At 46.7% G+C, this 19,645-nt stretch overlaps 2 protein-coding genes across 2 annotated transcripts; one reads left to right on the forward strand and one right to left on the reverse strand.

Moving 5' to 3' along the window:
- The first annotated feature begins 205 nt into the window (after window positions 1-205).
- Window positions 206-12,793, forward strand: LOC115795553 (GTPase IMAP family member 9-like). Its single transcript, XM_030751524.1, has 4 exons — window positions 206-503; window positions 11,524-12,316; window positions 12,585-12,609; window positions 12,713-12,793. Exons 1-4 carry the CDS (start codon window positions 206-208, stop codon window positions 12,791-12,793), a joined length of 1,197 nt encoding a protein of 398 aa, XP_030607384.1.
- A 2,613-nt stretch (window positions 12,794-15,406) lies between these two features.
- Window positions 15,407-18,218, reverse strand: LOC115795554 (uncharacterized). Its single transcript, XM_030751525.1, has 3 exons — window positions 17,650-18,218; window positions 15,558-16,287; window positions 15,407-15,439 (listed from the first exon to the last, which is right to left on the reverse strand). Exons 1-3 carry the CDS (start codon window positions 18,192-18,194, stop codon window positions 15,407-15,409), a joined length of 1,308 nt encoding a protein of 435 aa, XP_030607385.1. The 5' UTR covers window positions 18,195-18,218.
- Between the last annotated feature and the right edge of the window lie 1,427 nt (window positions 18,219-19,645).

Consider the following 19,645-nt stretch of genomic DNA (forward strand, 5'->3'; position numbering starts at 1 on the left):
AACCTCACCACAGAAAGGTACAACATGTTTTTCTCTTGGGATGTAAACAACAGACCGTGTTTGAACATTACCTAGATTAGCAATACTTGACATTATCTCATCATGCTTTCTGCCCAGCTCTAGGACCTGTGACTGTAGCTGTGCAACTGGGTTACCTCCATCACTGAACAGAAAACCTGCATCATCTCCATGGCTGGTTCCTGCCATGGGAGCAGCTGCCCCCACTTCCTCTTCGGACATTCTCAGGAGTCTCTGTTTCTATGTCCTTAGTGAAGTCAATTATCACAGTTCTAGCCGTTATGCATCTCCACCGAACAGTCCCAAACCAGTCGAAATCAGTCCTCTCCAGCAGCCTCTGATGACGAAGTCGGCTGTCCTCCAGAACACCAGCAACACGCACAGTTGCCTCCAAGACACCGCGCCACAGCTGTTACCCTCTCTGGAGCTGGACCTCCTCTGGCCACTACTGTTGTCTCTGTACACTATGCTCGTGCACGCTCTCAGTACAATGACCTCAAAACTTAAAGAGGAATCCCACTTCTGACACCAAAATTAGTGTGGCCCGGTCAGCAAAGGACAGGACTGACACCAAATAAAATTTAAATGGGTCTTTATTCCCCGACTGAACTCATAATAAAGAATAAGAACAGCGTTAATTCTTTGTTTTGAGGTTAATTAACAAATGTCTCAACTTTAACAATACACTGTGCCCCTGCCTCCTCCAGCCTCAACACCGCTCATGGACACAGAACTGATCAACGGCTGTAGATTGAAAACAAAATGGAGGCCTAAGCTTTCCTACTGTGTACAAATCAAATTCCCTATACAGACAACAGCAGTGGCCTCACTTTTCTGATAAAAAAAAACAAAGACAAGAAGAAAAGGAATAAAACAATCAAACACATTCACAATATTACAACACGACTAAACTCTATACCCTCAATAAAGTTAATCTAACCAGTGTTTTACAGCAAAACAGTACATAACACTTCACATCATAACACCAGGGAATAGTCGGTGACTTACTCTGACTCCAGTGGTCAGCCTGTGCTATAACACACCACCTCAGCCTATCACTGGATTTCTCCCCTCTGAAACCAGCAAGAGCAAACATAAGCTCAGTCTCTGAAAATAGCGCACATACCATGCACGCTGGATCACACGTATATGTTGTGCCTTTGGTCACTTACACTGCTCCACTGCTCTGGCTTTTCCACACCGTGCGGCAAACAATCGGTTTCTCAAGCAGCTTTGCGGCGATCTGATGGCGTACGGGACATTAGTCTGGCCTCTAGCCTCGATCTAAAATCTCGCGGGATTTCCGCATTCTCGCGAGACTAACCAGCTTCAGTGAGAATGACAACAATGCTCCACCAGGTGGGGCTGTTTAACCCTCTATTTAATCGCTTCCAATTTCACCTGGCTACATATATATATATATATATATGTGCCGTCTTCTGGAACTTATTACTCAGTGTAAAAGCATCACATTAGCCTGCTGGTAGGTGGCCGTGCCGGTGCAAGGCTGGCTCAGATGGACACTTCACTGGATTCACCATATGCTAACTGTAAGTAGCCATTTCTGATTGTTCAGTAGCTTCATCAGCAGCTCCTACTGGAGCCGTGTGAAAAATCAAATGCATCCGTAACTGGAGCAGATGCTTACTCAGCTGATGGTTTGCAGCATCATGACAGTGGTTCTCTGTCTCTATTTAAGTCCTTTAGGGAATAAAGACTTACCGTATTTTCCGGAGTATAAGTCGCACTTTTTTTCATAGTTTGGCTGGGGGTGCGACCTATACTCCGGAGCGACTTATATGTGAAATTTACAACATATGAACCAAAATACTCCAGCCACTCGACATCTCCGTGAACTGCAGCTTTAAGGCAGTCTTGCGTAACCTGTGGGCGCAGTGGATGATGGATGGAGAGCACAGCTTAATGGCAACTGGGAGAATGCGCCACCCAACTTTCCTGGAAGTCATTGGATGGATCAAGAAAACATGGGCTTCAGTGACAACCAAACCATCCTGTTGGGATTCAGAAAGGCCGGAATAATTGGAACTGCAGCTGACGACGAGTCTGACGAAAGCGACACAGAAGAGGAAGCGGCGCTTCGTCTACGGAGTGTACGGAATTGTTTAGAAGTGACACAGAGGATGAAGAATTCAATGGATTGATGGTTTGGTTAACTTGTTAGTATGTTCTTTATGCTATGGTTATCTGAATAACTGTTAATGTTACGTTAACATACCAAACACGTACTCTGTTCGTTGTGCGTCATGTAGCTGAATGTGTTACGTTAGCATAACGTAGGTGTAACTGTGTTCGCCCTGTTCTTTAATCCATTATTATTTTAAATTGCCTTTCAAGATGGAATTTCTGCTCTGGGTCTCGGATTCTATCAAATACCCCCCCCCCCCCCCCCCCCCCCAAAAAAAAAACAGTGCGACTTATATATGTTTTTTCTTCTTTATTATGCATTTTTTGGCTGGTGTGACTTATACTCCGGAGCGACTTATAGTCCGAAAAATACGGTACTGAAAAAGGGTATGAACCATATTTTTGCATTTGTTGGCCTAATCTTTAATTATCTGTTCCAAATCTCTTCAAGGTCTTTCTTGGTGAAAAAGAAGTTTTGCAAACCCAGCACGTCTGTCATGAAGATCCTCAAGCTGCAGTTTGATCTCTTGCTGCTGTGACTCCAAAAGGAGGTGCAGAGGTCAGCATGATCCACTCGCATACAGTCTCACAGAAACCTTCACTATATTATTATTTGTTGTTTATATTATCTATTTGTTATTATTTATTGTTATTCTGCTTATTCATGTTTCAGAATTCCTCCAGTGTGATAAAGCTTTGAGTACTTTGACCATTCTCACATCATATCCTAGTCTGCCTCTACTGATCAGATCCTCCACTGACTCCTATACAGTTTTAGCTAACTGCTTCAGCTATTGTAGCTGCTCTCTGCAGCTGACGTCATGTTGCTGCTGACCCATCAGCTGAGTAATCATCTGTTCTAGTTACAGATGCTTTTGCTTTTTCACAAGGCTCCAGCAGGAGCTGCTGATGAAGCTACTGAACAAACAGAAATGGCTACTTACAGTTAGCATGTGGTGAATCCAGTGAAGTGTCCATCTCAGCCAGCCTTGCACTGGCACAGACACCTACCAGCAGGCTAATGTGACGCTGTTAGGCTGGTTTTACACAGAGGTAACTGCTTTTTGCAGTGATTGTTTGATTTTGACGGGAAAGTCTGGGATTTGTGGGAATTAGCTTGAGTTTTTGGATTTGTGTTTAAGAAATTGGGAAAATTAGTAGTGGATTCAAGAAATGTCTGTTAGCACTTGAGATATACTGTAATACCAGACTGAACATTTTCATGAAATTTTGACATTTCATGAATGTCAAACTCAGCTAAAAGGTTTTTTAGTTGATTAAAAACAACTTTCTCCAAGACCTTAGGTTAAAAACAAAACAAAAAACAAAACAAGAGCTTACTGAAAATTAGCAAGGACAGATTGGTCTAAACTCTTCTTTTTAAGAGAGGTTACACAACAGCATGTTTAAAAGAAGTAAGAACAGCACCTGAACTGAGATGTGTTGACCACAACTGGATCTAGTGAAAATTGCTAGTGTGAACCCAGCCCACAGTCATATCATCACAGATGTGTTCTATTGCCTCCAACAACGTTTCCCTTATTAAAAGGGAGTTTTTCCTTTCCACTGTCACCAAGTGCTTGTTCGTAAGATGCTGTTGTGATTGTGTGGTTTTCTCCATAATTATTGTATAGTTTTTACCTTACAATATAAAGTGCCTTGAGGCGACTGTTTGTTGTGATTTGCTGCTGTATAAATAAAATGTAACTGAATTGTTTCTTCTTTTGCCTTTTGATGTGGTACCTTTGAGTACCACATGGGGGAAGTGTTGGGGATTTTTTCATTATGTCACATTCTCAAACAACTGTTTGACTTGACTGTACCTCTGTGTTTTATTAGGGCCCGAGCACGAACTGTGCGAAGGCCCTATTGTAATTGCTTCGTTTATTATTATTATTATTATTTTTATTATTCAGGCAAATGAATTGGCTTTTTGGGGGCTTTATCATATTCAAAAACTCATGAAACTTTGCACATGCGTCACACCTGGTGAAAATTTAAGTATTTTACTGGGCTCGGGCAAGGGCGCGCCCAAATGGCTCGCTAGCGCCCCCTAAACTGGAGCCCCACCGCTGTGTTTCACGTACATGAATGAAACTTCATACACATGTATATCATGTCCAGGCGCACAAAAAATCCTCTTGGAGCCATGCCCTAAACCCAACAGGAAGTCCGCCATTTTGAATTAATTATGCAAATTTGGCGATTTACTGTCACGTCCTGGGCCGTTTGCCCAGCGTTTTGTGTTTAGTTTATTTCCTGAGCTTCTCCTCCCAGTATGTTTGTCTTGTGTTTCCTAGTGTTGTGATATGTCTGCGTCTCTGTCCTGAGTCTGTGCCTGTTCCCCGTGTTTAGTCAGTATGTTCCTTGGTTTGTCACTTCCTGTTTATTTTGACAGTCTGGTTTTCCTGTGCTTTGTGTTCAGCTTTGCTTCCCCTGTGTAATTAGTTTCATTTGCCTCACCTGTTGTTCCCTGCTGTTTCCTCTTGCCCTGATTACCCAGTGTGTATTTAAGCCCTCAGTTTCCATGTGTTCCTTGTCGCGTCGTTGATGTTGTGTGCCCGTGTGTTCCTGTGCTCCCTGTGGTTCCCCTTCGTCTCCCTTCCGAACGGTTTTTGTATTGTTTTTCCCTACTTTAATAAATGCCTTTAAGTTATGCCCATCTCCGGAGTCCTGCATGTTTGTCCTTCCTCGTCCGTTTCCTCCCCGGCCATGACAGAACGACGCGACCATACTAAAGACCAGGCTAGCTCCGGCTACTTCAACGGCACTCGTCTGGCGCTGGGGGGCCCAGCATTTCAGAACAGTGCCCGTCAGCGTCCTTCATCTGCGGCTCCGCTCACTGGCTTCCCCCTTCCTCCTCAGTCGCAGTGTTCCCAGTCAGCTGTAGCTCCAGCTCCTCCTCAGTCGCAGTGTTCCCAGTCAGCTGTAGCTCCAGCTCCTCCTCAGTCGCAGTGTTCCCAGTCAGCTGTAGCTCCAGCTCCTCCTCAGTCGCAGTGTTCCCAGTCAGCTGTAGCTCCAGCTCCTCCTCAGTCGCAGTGTTCCCAGTCAGCTGTAGCTCCAGCTCCTCCTCAGTCGCAGTCTCAGACCCCTCAGTTAGCTCCAGCTCCCTCTGCTCACCCTGCTCCCGCTCCCTTGGCTCCAGCTCCCCCTGCACCCGTACCTGTTCCGCGGGTGGGGGCAGCCACGGACGGGCTGACCTCTGCACCCGTACCTGTTCCGCGGGTGGGGGCAGCCACGGACGGGCTGACCTCTGCACCCGTACCTGTTCCGCGGGTGGGGGCAGCCACGGACGGGCTGACCTCTGCACCCGTTCCTGTTCCGCGGGTGGGGGCAGCCACGGACGGGCTGACCTCTGCACCCGTTCCTGTTCCGCGGGTGGGGGCAGCCACGGACGGGCTGACCTCTGCACCCGTTCCTGTTCCGCGGGTGGGGGCAGCCACGGACGGGCTGACCTCTGCACCCGTTCCTGTTCCGCGGGTGGGGGCAGCCACGGACGGGCTGACCTCTGCACCCGTTCCTGTTCCGCGGGTGGGGGCAACCAGGTCCAAGCCTTCGCATCGGTTTTCTGTGTTAGCTGCAGCAGCAGGGTCTCAGTCAGCTCTAGCTCCAGTCGCTCTCCCTCGCCTTCAGTCAGCTCCAGTAACTCTTCCTCGGTCCCCAGTGTCAGCTGTTTCAGTGCCCTCTCAGTCAGTTCCCTCAGCCCCTGTCTTAGTTCCTTCGGTTTTGGTCCCAGTTCCCTCAGCTCCTGCTCCTTCTGTAGCTCCAGTAGTGTCAGCTCCCTCTCAGGCCCCAGTGTCAGCTAGCTCTCGGTCTGTTTCCACGCAGCCAGATCTCCCTAGCTCTCGGTCTGTTTCCACGCAGCCAGATCTCCCTAGCTCTCGGTCTGTTTCCACGCAGCCAGATCTCCCTAGCTCTCGGTCTGTTTCCACGCAGCCAGATCTCCCTAGCTCTCGGTCTGTTTCCACGCAGCCAGATCTCTCTCGCTCGCGGTCTGTTTCCACGCAGCCAGATCTCTCTCGCTCGCGGTCTGTTTCCACGCAGCCAGTCGTCTCCCGGCCTGCTTCCACGCAGCCAGTCGTCTCCCGGCCTGCTTCCACGCAGCCAGTCGTCTCCCGGCCTGCTTCCACGCAGCCAGTCGTCTCCCGGCCTGCTTCCACGCAGTCCCCTGCACCTCGGCTATTCCTCGAGCAGCCCCTGCTGCTCAATAAAGCAGCAGTGTGCCCTGTTCCGCGGTCCCAGCCTACGCATCCGGTGCCTCACTATGTAGGCCCCGTTCAGCCCATGGGCTCAGCTCACTCCAAGCCGATGGGGGTCTCCGCTCATTCCGAGCCGATGGGGGTCTCCGCTCAGTCCGAGCGCTCCGCGCCAGAGGGCCCCGCTCAGTCCGATCCGATGGGGGTCTCCGCTCAGTCCGAGCCGATGGGGGTCTCCGCTCAGTCCGAGCCAGGGGGTCCCGCTCAGTCCGAGCCGATGGGGGTCTCCGCTCAGTCCGAGCGCTCCGCGCCAGAGGGTCCCGCTCAGTCCGAGCCGATGGGGGTCTCCGCTCAGTCCGAGCCGATGGGGGTCTCCGCTCAGTCCGCGCCAGGGGGTCCCGCTCAGTCCGAGCGCTCCGCGCCAGAGGGTCCCGCTCAGTCCGAGCCGATGGGGGTCTCCGCTCAGTCCGAGCGCTCCGCGCCAGAGGGTCCCGCTCAGTCCGAGCCGATGGGGGTCTCCGCTCAGTCCGAGCGCTCCGCGCCAGAGGGTCCCGCTCAGTCCGAGCCGATGGGGGTCTCCGCTCAGTCCGAGCGCTCCGCGCACGAGGGTCCCGCTCAGTCCGAGCCGATGGGGGTCTCCGCTCAGTCCGAGCGCTCCGAGCCAGGGGGTCCCGCTCAGTCCGAGCCGGTGGGGGTCTCTGCTCAGTCCGAGCGCTCCACGTCACCCGAGGGTTCCCCACCAGAGCCCGGGGTCGCCCTTCTCCGCCGCCGCATGCCCCGCGGTCGGCCTCCAGTGTCTGCTCCCCGTCGCCGCCACCACTGGGAGCGCGGTCGGCCTCCAGTGACCCCTCCTCGTCGCCGCCGCATGCCGCGCGGTCGGCCTCCAGTGTCTTCTCCGCGTCTCCGCCGCCGCCGCTGGAAGCACGGTCAGCCTCCGGTGCCTGCTCCCCGTCGCCGCCGCCGCTGGGAGCGTGGTCGGCCTCCAGTGACTCCTCCTCGTCGTCGCCGCCGCCGCTGGGAGCGCGGTCGGCCTCCAGTGACTCCTCCTCGTCGTCGCCGCCGCCGCTGGGAGCGCGGTCGGCCTCCAGTGACTCCCCCTCGTCGTCGCCGCCGCCGCTGGGAGCGCGGTCGGCCTCCAGTGACTCCCCCACGGCGTCGCCGCCGCCGCGGGGCGCGCGGGCGGCCTCCAGTGACTCCCCCTCGTCGTCGCCGCCGCCGCTGGGAGCGCGGTCGGCCTCCAGTGACTCCCCCTCGTCGTCGCCGCCGCCGCTGGGAGCGCGGTCGGCCTCCAGTGACTCCCCCTCGTCGTCGCCGCCGCCGCTGGGAGCGCGGTCGGCCTCCAGTGACTCCCCCTCGTCGCCGCCGCCGCCGCTGGGAGCGCGGTCGGCCTCCAGTGACTCCCCCTCGTCGTCGCCGCCGCCGCTGGGAGCGCGGTCGGCCTCCAGTGATTCCTTCTCGTCCTCGTCGCCGCCGCCGCTGGGAGCGCGGTCGGCCTCCCTCGTTGGGATTTTGCTTTGTGGCCCCTTGGCCTCTGCGGCCTCCTGAACTGTGTGTTTTTTGTTTTTGGATTTCCCACTGACTCCCCTGAACTGTGGACTGTTTTTTTCCCCTGCTGTTTTTTGTTTTGTCATAGCTCCTGGACTGTTCCTTGTTTCGACCCCCTGTTTTGGACATTGGAGCTCTCCGGCCTTGTGCCGTCGCTTTTTGTTTCATCCGGTTGTTTTTTTTTTTGCTTCTCGTCCCCGTGTTTTGTTCTTGTTTGGACTGTGTTGCCTCTGCTCTGCCTCATTTTGATGCCCCCTGTTGGACTGTCTCCGGCCTTGTGCCATCGCCTTTTGTTCTGGTCCTGTGTTTTTGTTTTCTTCCTGTACGGGTTTGATTTGTTTTGTTCACGCCCTGTGATTTCTGTTTTGCTCCCTGTCTTTGTTTTTGTTTCGGGCCCTCCCTCCTGGTCCCCCGCCTCCCGCCCTTGTCTGGTTTTGTTTTCTGGTTTTGGCCGTCGGGAGCCGGCCTTTAAGGGGGGGGTACTGTCACGTCCTGGGCCGTTTGCCCAGCGTTTTGTGTTTAGTTTATTTCCTGAGCTTCTCCTCCCAGTATGTTTGTCTTGTGTTTCCTAGTGTTGTGATATGTCTGCGTCTCTGTCCTGAGTCTGTGCCTGTTCCCCGTGTTTAGTCAGTATGTTCCTTGGTTTGTCACTTCCTGTTTATTTTGACAGTCTGGTTTTCCTGTGCTTTGTGTTCAGCTTTGCTTCCCCTGTGTAATTAGTTTCATTTGCCTCACCTGTTGTTCCCTGCTGTTTCCTCTTGCCCTGATTACCCAGTGTGTATTTAAGCCCTCAGTTTCCATGTGTTCCTTGTCGCGTCGTTGATGTTGTGTGCCCGTGTGTTCCTGTGCTCCCTGTGGTTCCCCTTCGTCTCCCTTCCGAACGGTTTTTGTATTGTTTTTCCCTACTTTAATAAATGCCTTTAAGTTATGCCCATCTCCGGAGTCCTGCATGTTTGTCCTTCCTCGTCCGTTTCCTCCCCGGCCATGACATTTGCAGCCCTCACACTTTCTCTAATAACTCAGAGGTTTTAGACGTTATCATCTTCATATTTGGTTTGTCTAACCTACACCCCCAGGGGAATCTAAATCTCGAAAATGGTGAGTTTTTCCCAAGGGGGAGGGGTCCTTTTGCCCCTTTGAACTTTGATCATTCGCCATGAAATTTTGATTGCCTCTCATTCATACCTACATGATCCAATGTGCATCAAACTTCTCCAGTAGGATGAGGGTGCCCCCCTGAACACATACATATGACAATATTTAATATCAGTCGCAGCGCCACCTAGTGGGAACAGGAAATGTCATATTTTACACTTGGAGGTCCAGCTCCAAGGTGGTTTAGCAGAACCATCTCAAATTTCACCTGGAAAGCCTTAAGAAGTTGGACTTACTGTGTTTTCAAAACTGTGACTTTTTGACAAAAGGGCGTGACCCTTATGGGACGGCAAAGTTCGATGATTCGCCATGAACACAAAAATGGCTGTAACTCAAAGCCAACTTGCCCAATCTGGCTCAAACTTCAGTGGTGTGATAAGCATGCTGCCCTGAACACATTCATATGCATAAAGTCCATAAACGTTAGAGCGCCGCCTAGTGGCAGCTCGGAATATCTTAAAATAGCATGTTTTTTGAGCAGCCCCGGAGCTACGTTTTATCTACATGTATGAAAATGTACAGGCTCATGTAACATACTAAGACGTACAAAAAAGTCTCTTGGACCCATACCCCAAACCCTACAGGAAGTCGGCCATCTTCAATTGAAGGTGTCAATTTTTGCGATTTCCACGCCTGCTATTTGAACGAACTCGTCCTAGGGCATTTCACCCACTGCCACCAAATTGGCTCCAGATCATCTACACAAGTAGCCCATCAAATATTGTGGAAATCTTTACAAAATATTAAACGGCCTTGTCACACCAGGCCATTAAATTTGGCCTTTGTTTTTCTCCCTCACCACCAAAACTGTTTGTGCACTTGTTCGCACATGCTTTGTCTGATCAGGCTGAAAATTTAATCACTCATGTACACACCCAGGCTGAATCCATAACTACAGATTCAAGACTGTAGGCGCAATAGCGCCCCCTACAGAAGCAAATGAAAATTTGTATGACCGTCCACAGAATTAGTTTTGCTCTGAAATACATGAAATATCTTTCACTATTCCTTACAAAATCCTCATCTATTTGATAAGCCTCCTGCCCTGAACACATTGATATGCATAAAGTCCATAAACGTTAGAGCGCCCCCTACTGGCAGCTTTAAATATCATAATATACCATGTTTTTTAGCTAGCCCCTGAGTTACATTTTATCTACAGCTCTGAAATTTTGCACACTCATGTAACATCCTAAGACATACAAAAAAGTCTCTTGGAGCCATACTCCAAACCCTACAGGAAGTCCAGCATCTTCAATTGAAAGTGTCAATTTTTGCCATTTTCAGGCCTGCTATTTGAATGAACTCCTCCTAGGGCATTTCACCCAGTGAGACCAAATTGGCTCCACATCATCTAGACAAACAGCCCATCAAAAAAGTCAATCAGACCCATGCCCTATTTTGCATGCTGGAGCCGTGACCACACCCCCAAATATTCCATTGCGTCTATGCCGAGAGCAAAAGATACCTTTTCCTATAAAAGAATTCAACTTTCTAGAGACCCATCACGATCACAAAACCTCCGACTGCGGCACGGGTCGACGAGCGCCACAGGTCGACGCGCGCGGAGTGCGAGGGCCCGATATCACCGCTTGCGGTTTTAATTTTGACTACAACTGTTTGACCTAAAAGAAATTTTGACCTACTGTTTGGCTGATATCCTGTTTTGATTGTTGTTATTCATGTACTGCTCAACTGATTTATATATTCAAGATAATCTTTTATACTTACATTTAATTACATTTATCAACTGTGTCCTATAGATTGTGTTCTTATTGCACTTTTCTTTTCTTCTCTTTGTAGTTGCATACTCTAAACCATGAGTCAAAGTGAAGGGTGGCTAGAGCACCTCCAGGGCACAAATCAGTGGATTTGACATTTTTTCTGCCTAGGATATAATCCATGTGAGGGGCTTACCCCAGGTATATCCCAAATTATTAAGATTTATAGCTGGATTTGACAGCATCTGATGAATGTTGGATCTGTTGGTTTTCTATGACTACTAAACCTACTGGTAAATTATTTGCCATGTAGTAATATGATTTCTATCAAGCAGCTTAACATATTTTTTAGTTATTACAAAAAACTAAAAATTACTTGATTACTTTAATTGAACTGTTTTAATACACAAATTTAAGTGGACACACTGGATTTGTCTGAGAAGTCAAAAATTAATCAAGCGTAACACTCAACCATTAAAATTACTTTTTGCTCTTTGGGAATGCAATTAAATAACTGTAATTTGGCATGTTAATCAAAATAGGTCCATTTTCAGAATCTAGAAGACATTAGATTTCAAATGAAGTCAGTTTTTCTCTTAAAAGCTTTTTCATTTAGATGTTTCAAACATGAGAAGTTCTATGAGAAGGAGTGGACACAAACTTAACCTTACCTCGAAACCTGGTGGATGTTCAGAAGCTAAACATAATGTATTTCCAGCCTTCATTCTAACCTTTCTACACAGGATCCAGCAGGACAAATGATGATGAGCTGAGGATTGTGATGGTGGGGAAGACTGGAACTGTAAAGAGTGCTACTGGAAAGACTATTCTGGGTCGTCAGTGCTTTGAATCCAAGTTCAGTGCCAAGTTTATGACTGTAGACTGTTCTAAAGGCACAGGTAGAGTGGATGGACAGCGTGTAGCCGTCAATGACACCCCGGGCCTGTGTGATACCAGGTTTGAGATGGAGAAAACAACAAAAGATATCTCCCAGTGCATCTCCTATGCTTCTCCAGGACCACATATCTTCTTGGTGGTCATCAGACTGGGCAGATTCACTGCAGAGGAGAAGCAGATGGTGCAATGGATTCAAAAAGTCTTTGGTGATGCTGCAGACAGATACAGCATGGTTCTCTTTACCCACGGGGATCTCCTTGAAGAAACTCCTATTGAAGAATACTTAGAAGAAAGCCCAGAGCTGCAGGACGTTGTGGCCAGATGTAATGGTCACTACCACGTCTTCAATAATAAGCTGAAGGAGCGCTCTCAGGTCACTGAGCTGCTCCAGAAGATCAGAGAGATAGTCCAGAACAATAGAGGAAGCCACTACACCAACGAGATGTTCCAAGAGGCTGAGAGGGCGATTGAAGAGGCGAAAGAACGCATCCTGAGAGAGAAAGAAGAAGAAATACAGAAAGAAAAGGAGAAAATTGAGAGGGAAATACAGGAAAGATATCAGAAAATTATGCAGAAATACATAGAACAACTCCAGGCTGAGAGAGAGAGGGAGAGGAAGGAGAGAGAGGAGGAGATACAGGAGGAGAGATGGAGAGAGAGGGAGAGAGAGGAGAGAGGAGAGAGAGGAGAGGAAGGCAGAAAGCGAGACAGAGAAAGAGGAGATGGAATTGAAGATGGCAGAGTTGAAGGAAAAGCACGACAGAGAACTGAAGGAGGAGAAAAAGGAGAGAGAAATACTGGAAAGATATCAGAAAGAGATGCAGAAACTCCAGGCTGAGAGAGAGGAGAGGAAGGACAGAGAGGAGGAGAGGAAGAAAGAGAGAGAGGAGAGAGAACAGGAGATAGCAAAGATAAAGGAAAAGTATGAAAGAGCACTGGAGAACGAGAGACAAAATATTTAGGGGGAGGGCGAGGGAGATACAGGAGGAGAGACGGTGGGACAGGGAGAGAGAGGAGAGAAAGAGGGAGAAGGAGGAGATGGAAAAGGAGATAGCAAAGTTAAAGAAAATGCATGACAGAAAACTGGAAGAGAAAAGACGCAAGATTCGGAAATGAATTGAGCGCCCCCTGCATTCTTCAATAGAGAATGCAAGTTGCATTTTTGGGAATTCAACAGTCACTTTGCCAAAAACTGAGTGCAGCTTCTACCTTGTGATAGAAATGCTGTTTCTCACTCAAAATGACCTGATATCATTCATGAGAGATATGTTTGACACGTTTCACAGATTATAGGTCAACAAGTCATTTACAACAGTTTAAATACATACAATCACTTTTTAGTCCAACACTGGCAGCTGTTGAATGTAACAAAGTTACTGGTAATCTGACTTAGTTACCTCTAAAATTAAGTAATCAGTAAAGTAACTAAGTTACTTTTTAAAGAAGTAAGCAATATTCAATATTACTTTTTCAAGGTAACTATGCCATCACTGGTCACCATAAAATGAATGAATGAGAAAACACAGAGGAGCACATCAAAATCACTTTTATTAAACAGGCTGATATAAAACAACAAAACGGGGAATGTGCCGTTATTGTGCATGTCTGACGCAAAGGCTGTTTAATACCTTTCTCATATCACAATTCGGGAGACCGATGACCGTTGTCAGCTGGTTTAATGACATTCAAAAGGGTGAAACTGAAAACGAGATAAACAATACAATAAAAATATGAATATATGCAGCATAAAATGCACTTTATAATGAATTTCCACTGAGTGACAGCTCTATGTGTATAAACCTACACTACTGGCGAAATCTTGGACAACCTCACAAATCGCAGGTAAGTCGCAGAACAAAGAGACTAATTTTACAGTCAAATAATGCATAAGTGAACTATAGCTAACACAAAACCAATGTTACAAAATTATTCCTGTGGTACACACCGGCAATGCAACCTTGAACAAAAGATATATGCAGTAATTTCCTCCAACCGGACATCATAAACTGGGAGCTGCCGCCATTATTGTTTTGCTTGACTGCTACTGCTGTTCCAGTGTTGCCAGATCTCACTATAGAAACAAGCAACCAGCTCTATGAAAACAAGCCCAAAAAAAGCCCAACTGGCAATGCACAACACTGTAAAACTGAGGCCACTTTTAAACAGTATAGCTCGTGTCTTTGTTTTGTCTCATTGTGTCTTGGAGCAGTGAAACCCATGTTTCTTAGAAGAGAACGGTGCACGTTTTTTTTGTGTGTTTCTCGATATTAGCATGTTGAATTAAATCAGCATGGTGAGCACATATTTCACACTTGCAAAATCTGCAGAATGCCTTTGATGTGTCTCCCATTAGGACCGCAGCTACTTGATGAGGTGTACGCAGACACAATTTTAGCCCCCCCCACCCCCCCACCCCACCCCCACACACACACACACACACCACACCCTATCAAGGTTTACTGTGTTCATGCGTGCAGATCTCATTTATTCATGGAAATACAAGATTTCTATTACAGGCTTTTATTTTCCATCAATCACATACAAAGAAAATGTGTGTGCGTGTGTGTGTGTGTGTGTATATAAGGGGGGCGACAGGAGGAGGGGAGGTGAAGGTGCACAGGGGCGCCGAATCAGCGCTGTGCCTGTTATTGATCATATGACATGCACAGCTGTTAAATACAGAAAATGCCGACGAGAAAATTTCGCCGCATTGTTTTGGTGCCCCCCTCTTTTGAGACGCCCCTATGCATTGCATATAGTGCACACCCACTTTTTGCGCCACTGTCTCCCACCTGAGCTCGGATCCATTTTTTAAGTGCGCTCTCTTTCTCCCACTCTTTATTATATATTTTTTTTTCTATATTTTCCCCACTTACTGGAGCTCAATCTTAAGCTGCCTCCTCACTCTGCCTGTTATGAGCGTTTGTTTGAGTCTGCGCCCGTCAACTTGGGCGGGAGCGATTAACAGGAAATGGGGCCTTGGAAGGGACAAACTACCTACCACTCGTCTTTTGCTTTATTATGGGGCGCCGGGATGATAATCAAGGAGCTCTGAAAGAAAGTCAAGCCCAAATAAGCAACTCCACGTTCAAAAACAAGCCCAAAAAATGCAGCCCGCGCCTCACGGGATTTACAAGGGACTTTAGAAAAAAACAAGCCCAAAGTCGCTTATAATAAGCAGACTTGGCAACACTGTGCTGTTAAATAAAGTTTTGGTTCAAATAAAATAAAGGGTTGACAAGTTGCAATACCTGAAAAGAACACATGAGGCAGGCTTTCCACTTTTTGTCCTACATGGATGAAATTAGTTTCTGAATGCGTAACATTAGCAACTTCATAACAGAATTTCATAAATCATATTGGAAAGTAGTCTGAGGCTTTGATTATGATCCATTTCACTTGGTACACTTTTTTCTTTTTGTAGAGAAGCATTAATCTTCTCTGAACTGGAGATGTTAGCCTGCTGCTGTAAATACAGTAATAGATAAAAATGCTGGTCTCTGGATCATCTTTTCTTTCTGACCCATCTTAAAAGGTCGATACTTCAGCCAGCCCTGCTTTAGAGCAGAGGGCCTTGAAAGTTAGTTAAGAGGGCACAAACAGTCCACAGCTGGTTAACTGAGCTCAGCAGTGTCACGGGTAAGACCGTGTCAAATATGTGATACTCTTTAATCCTCCTGACGGCACACTCAACATGAACACAAAGTCTGTCTGTAGTTTGTGTTTGTCTCATCTCTTCTGGGCTGAAACGTCCACTTGGGCCTAAAAAGGGTGGAATAACAAGGGAGACCTTTTTTCTAGAAAGAAGATCTCTGATGAGGAAACCTTTGTCAGCCATGACTTCATCACCTTCCTCAAGTAAAGACAGGATTCCTGATACTTGTGTCATTTCCCTGTCAGATAATGAACCTGTATACAGGTCACTGACAAATGTCACTTTGCCTGATGGAGAGATTCCAATCAGGCCCTTAAAGGTGGTGTTACTGTTGTAGTTAGAGTGCATTTCAGAGGTGAGAACCGTTGAGCTCGGTCTCTGAACATGGATTTCTGTACAGGCTAATATAACTCTGGTACGAGGGAAAGTGGCTCTGAAGCAGGGAGGCATGAGCTCATTTACAGTTTCTCTCGAAGGCCAAATTGGAAGTGATCCCAACATGAAATGCAGAAAGTTTGCCCAGGTTACACAGATCCTGTTGACAGCTGGCTGTGACACACTGAAGCGCACTGCAAGGTCCAGCTCAGGAAATCCTCGCCTCACACGACACAGGAAAAGAAAAAACTGGTCAATTAGAGCCAGTTTAGAAATGCCAAAGTCCCGCCTCTGAGTGTCTTCATCAGCTTGTCTTAGCCGGTGTGCCTGACTCCATCCTGCCATGTTTTCCGCTGTTGGCTGTAATGCAGCAAACACCACTTCGAGAGTGGTGTAATCTGGAAAGCCGGTGTAGAACTGGACGGTCTCATCGTCTCCCTGGAATCTGGAAAGGAGAAACCGGCTGTGTTGAAAATCAGCTTGCTTTCTGATGACCTTTGGAGCTTCTTCATATTCCTTCTCCAGTGGCCGAAGCAGCTCAGCATAATCATGATCTGGGTGTGGGGGGGGTGTCCCTTCACTGGAAGGACAAGAGAAAACAACATTAAGAGAGGTCGACTTAAACTTCTCATCAATCACCAAGATGGTCACTGGTCAGGAGTCAGTAACATCTGGAGCCAGACTGGGTCTTCATAGTCAGTCTAAGACTATTTATTATATTATTCATAATTATTTTGCACAAAAGTTTGTCCAGTCTCAACAGATTATCAAATCTGGAAACATAAAATGCATATTGGCTATCCACACAAAAAAAGATGCTACTGCAGCACAAAGCAGAGAAAACAGAAGCTCCTCGATGTCTAAAAATAAATAATTCAGCATGTGAAATATGATCAGAGTAGCTGGAAGTCTGTTTAAAACTGGCTCAAACATACAGCAGCTTACAATAAGTCATTATGAGTTTGACTCCTTCACAGCGTTCAGAGTTTAGTCAGTGTTAGATTCCAGATGTAGAAGGCTGTAAAACTTTTAAAGGAACAAGATTTTGACAAAGTTTAGTTTTGTCAGCATTTCCTCATTTCAACTTCAGCACTTGAGAACACATCGTTACCTCAGCAACATAACCCATGAAATGAATACTTTGTTGACAAACACAAAACTACTCAAAGACAACTGTAAACTCACAGGTGGGACCAACTCTTGAATATAAATGTGCGGAAAACACACCAAAGAGCATTAGTTCAAAGAGAATTTCAAAAGAGGAAGCACAAATCATTCAAACAGAAGTGTTTTTTTTTTTATTAAATGCCACTCATATGCACATTTTTTTTAACCTTTACTACATCTCATTAAAATTTAAGAACACTAGGTGGCAGTGTGTGACTACCAATATTACCAATACGTCTGTGATCCTGTTTTTAATTAAACAGACACAGCTGCACTTTCCAGTTGTTTGATTTCTTCTAAAATCTTCCGGCCAGTATCAGCTGCTGCTTCACCAGTTAGTATCAGATGACATAATGGATGAAGCTCCTCAGCTTCATCTCTGCCCTCATCTTCACACCTGGACTGAATCTTGTGTGCAATCAATTGATTTAAAAAAAAACCCCAAAAAAACCCACTTTTAAACACTGAAGTTGTGGAGAACTTTAGGACATATTAAGTACATGTATCTCCACACTGATGCAGTCACACTAACATGAGTGAATGAAGAAACTGATGAATGTTATTTTTGATTATACAAAAATCACAAAAATTTAAAACAATTTCATGTTTTTATATAATGTTGATAATTTTTTTGAATCTGCATAGTAATACAGTAGGATGATATAATAGTATTAATATTCAACATTTGCAAAGAATTAGAACAATCAGTAACTAGAAATCAGCTATCAGCACTCAAGTATCAGTTAACATCAATTTAAATGATGATAGTATGTACCTGGCATAGACTCGGATGTCGGAGCCAGCAGACCGCTGTAATCCAAACTCCTGTTGGGCACGGAGCTCCTGTATTTCCCTCCTCAGGTCCTCCGCCTCTGTGGACAGGCCTTCTGCAGCTGATGCAGACGGTTCAGGGACTGAGCAGCAGTCATCTTCTTGCTCCTCAGGAGGGACTGGCTCAGAGGGTCGCTCTGCTCTCTCCCAAACACTGCGCTCAACTTTAAAGCCATTCCACTCAAAAAGTGTGGGAACAGCACCTCTAACAAGCCTCCTTCGACCATCAGGGGTTGTTGGCTCTATCAGCTGATCAGTGGTAAAGTGTCTGCTGCAGACCTTGGTGTGAGAGGTAATGGTGAAAGGATCCCGGCGTATGTTTATCAGCCACCGGCTCCTCAAGTCAGAATGGGTCGGAAAGCTGTGGAAACTTAGTACGCCATTAAATTTGGATGAAGCCGAACAAAGTGGAACACAGCAATGTTCGGTGTATCTCTTCTCCTGTTTTTGAAAATGTGCCGTTTTAAACACTTTTCTGCGTACACTCATGCTGACTTACCAAAGAAAACTGCTAACAGGAGCCAAACATACAGGAAACGCCGAGGTAGCATTGTTTAGAAACGGAGGTACAGCCCAAACCCTTCTTCTACTTATAGACCAGCTTAAAGCTGCATTGCTGCCACCTACTGGACTGGAGTGTGGATCAGGAAATGGACAAGAAATAAAAAACTAGATTCTTTCTTCTCAAGGAACTCATCAATTGACCATCAACTTGCAACAGCACCTTTTGAAGGTCCACCAACGTACAATGAATCAACACATGCTGACAGATTCAGGTCCGGTCCAGTTGGATGCTTGACTAACAACCGCAGTGATTTATTAAGACCTGTGTGTCCTATCCTGAGACGGGTGATTATTATTTCTTATCCCATTCCACCTCGGGCATTGAACCTGACTTTAATGCACTTGGTCAAGTCAAAAACAGGCTTGATGTCTCACTGAAAAAGAAAAATAAACTGAAGCGGCGGCGGCCGGGGGGGGGTGCTTTATAAAACCTGCCACCACAAGGGGGCGCCATGTTACCATCAATCAGGCTGCTGCAGCGACTTCACCTGACTCAGGTGTTGCAGTGAGGCAGAGGCCAACAGTTTTGATCGAGCTTTTGTCTTTTTTTGGTATCTTTCTTTGTCATTGCAAAGTACTGAATGGAGTTGTATTTTTGTTTATATTAATTATAGAACAGTTAAGTATTAATCAAAGTTGAGTTTAGTGATAATACCCTACTGCAAGCATAATGACTTTTGGTCATTACAATGATTAAAAACAAAAAGAGGCTCCAGATGAAATGGTTCTTTTCCAGATTCCATAGGCACTAATGTACGGGGTTGTGGCATTCATCTTTTCTGAGAAGAATTTCAAATTTCAATTTGTCTGTTTGGTTTTCCACTTTGCCTCAGTCCTTTTTAAATGAGCTTTGGCCCAGAGGAAACTGCAACATTTCCCGATCATCTTCACACGCGGCTTCTTTTTGCATGATAGAGCTTCAAATTGTGTTCAGTGATGGACGTGTTCCTGAGGCCACGCAGTGATTTCCATCCATTCTTTTTTTTTTAATGCAGTACCATGTGAGGGCCGAAGATCACAGGCATCCAAAACTGATCTACGGCAACTGCAAGTGGCCTAAACTCACCACTGCACACCTGTGGTGAGCTTGTGGAAGCTTTATGACAGATACTGATATCTGGAGAACTGGGGCTGAAACATTTTTCATGGTTTAAGCGTAACAACCTTAAGGTTTAAGGGTTAAGGGTTTAAGGGTTAACAACCTGAACCAGTTCTTTAACAGGTTTGACCAGCCACCCACCCCTCCCCCAGCCCAGTCCCCCCTGCTGTCAGCCCCACCAACTTTAATGACTGCCAACCTTTCTTCTTCTTGGGACCTCACACCTCTCAGCTCTCAGCCATCACCCACCCCCTTCACTTCTGAGGACTCCATCTCA

Source organism: Archocentrus centrarchus, chromosome 17 (assembly GCF_007364275.1).
Source record: "Archocentrus centrarchus isolate MPI-CPG fArcCen1 chromosome 17, fArcCen1, whole genome shotgun sequence".
Classification (NCBI taxonomy): domain Eukaryota; kingdom Metazoa; phylum Chordata; class Actinopteri; order Cichliformes; family Cichlidae; genus Archocentrus; species Archocentrus centrarchus.

Coding starts and splice junctions, on each gene's coding strand:
- LOC115795553 (XM_030751524.1), top strand. CDS start 206: ATGGGAGCAGCTGCCCCCACTTCCTCTTCGGACATTCTCAGGAGTCTC. Junction 12,317..12,584: donor GAGAGAGAGGAGGAGATACA/GGAGGAGAGATG, acceptor ACAGGAGATAGC/AAAGATAAAGGAAAAGTATG. Junction 12,610..12,712: donor TAAAGGAAAAGTATGAAAGA/GCACTGGAGAAC, acceptor AGGGAGAAGGAG/GAGATGGAAAAGGAGATAGC.
- LOC115795554 (XM_030751525.1), bottom strand. CDS start 18,194: ATGAGTGTACGCAGAAAAGTGTTTAAAACGGCACATTTTCAAAAACAG. Junction 16,288..17,649: donor GACATCCGAGTCTATGCCAG/GTACATACTATC, acceptor TTGTCCTTCCAG/TGAAGGGACACCCCCCCCAC. Junction 15,440..15,557: donor CTGACAGGGAAATGACACAA/GTATCAGGAATC, acceptor CACCCTTTTTAG/GCCCAAGTGGACGTTTCAGC.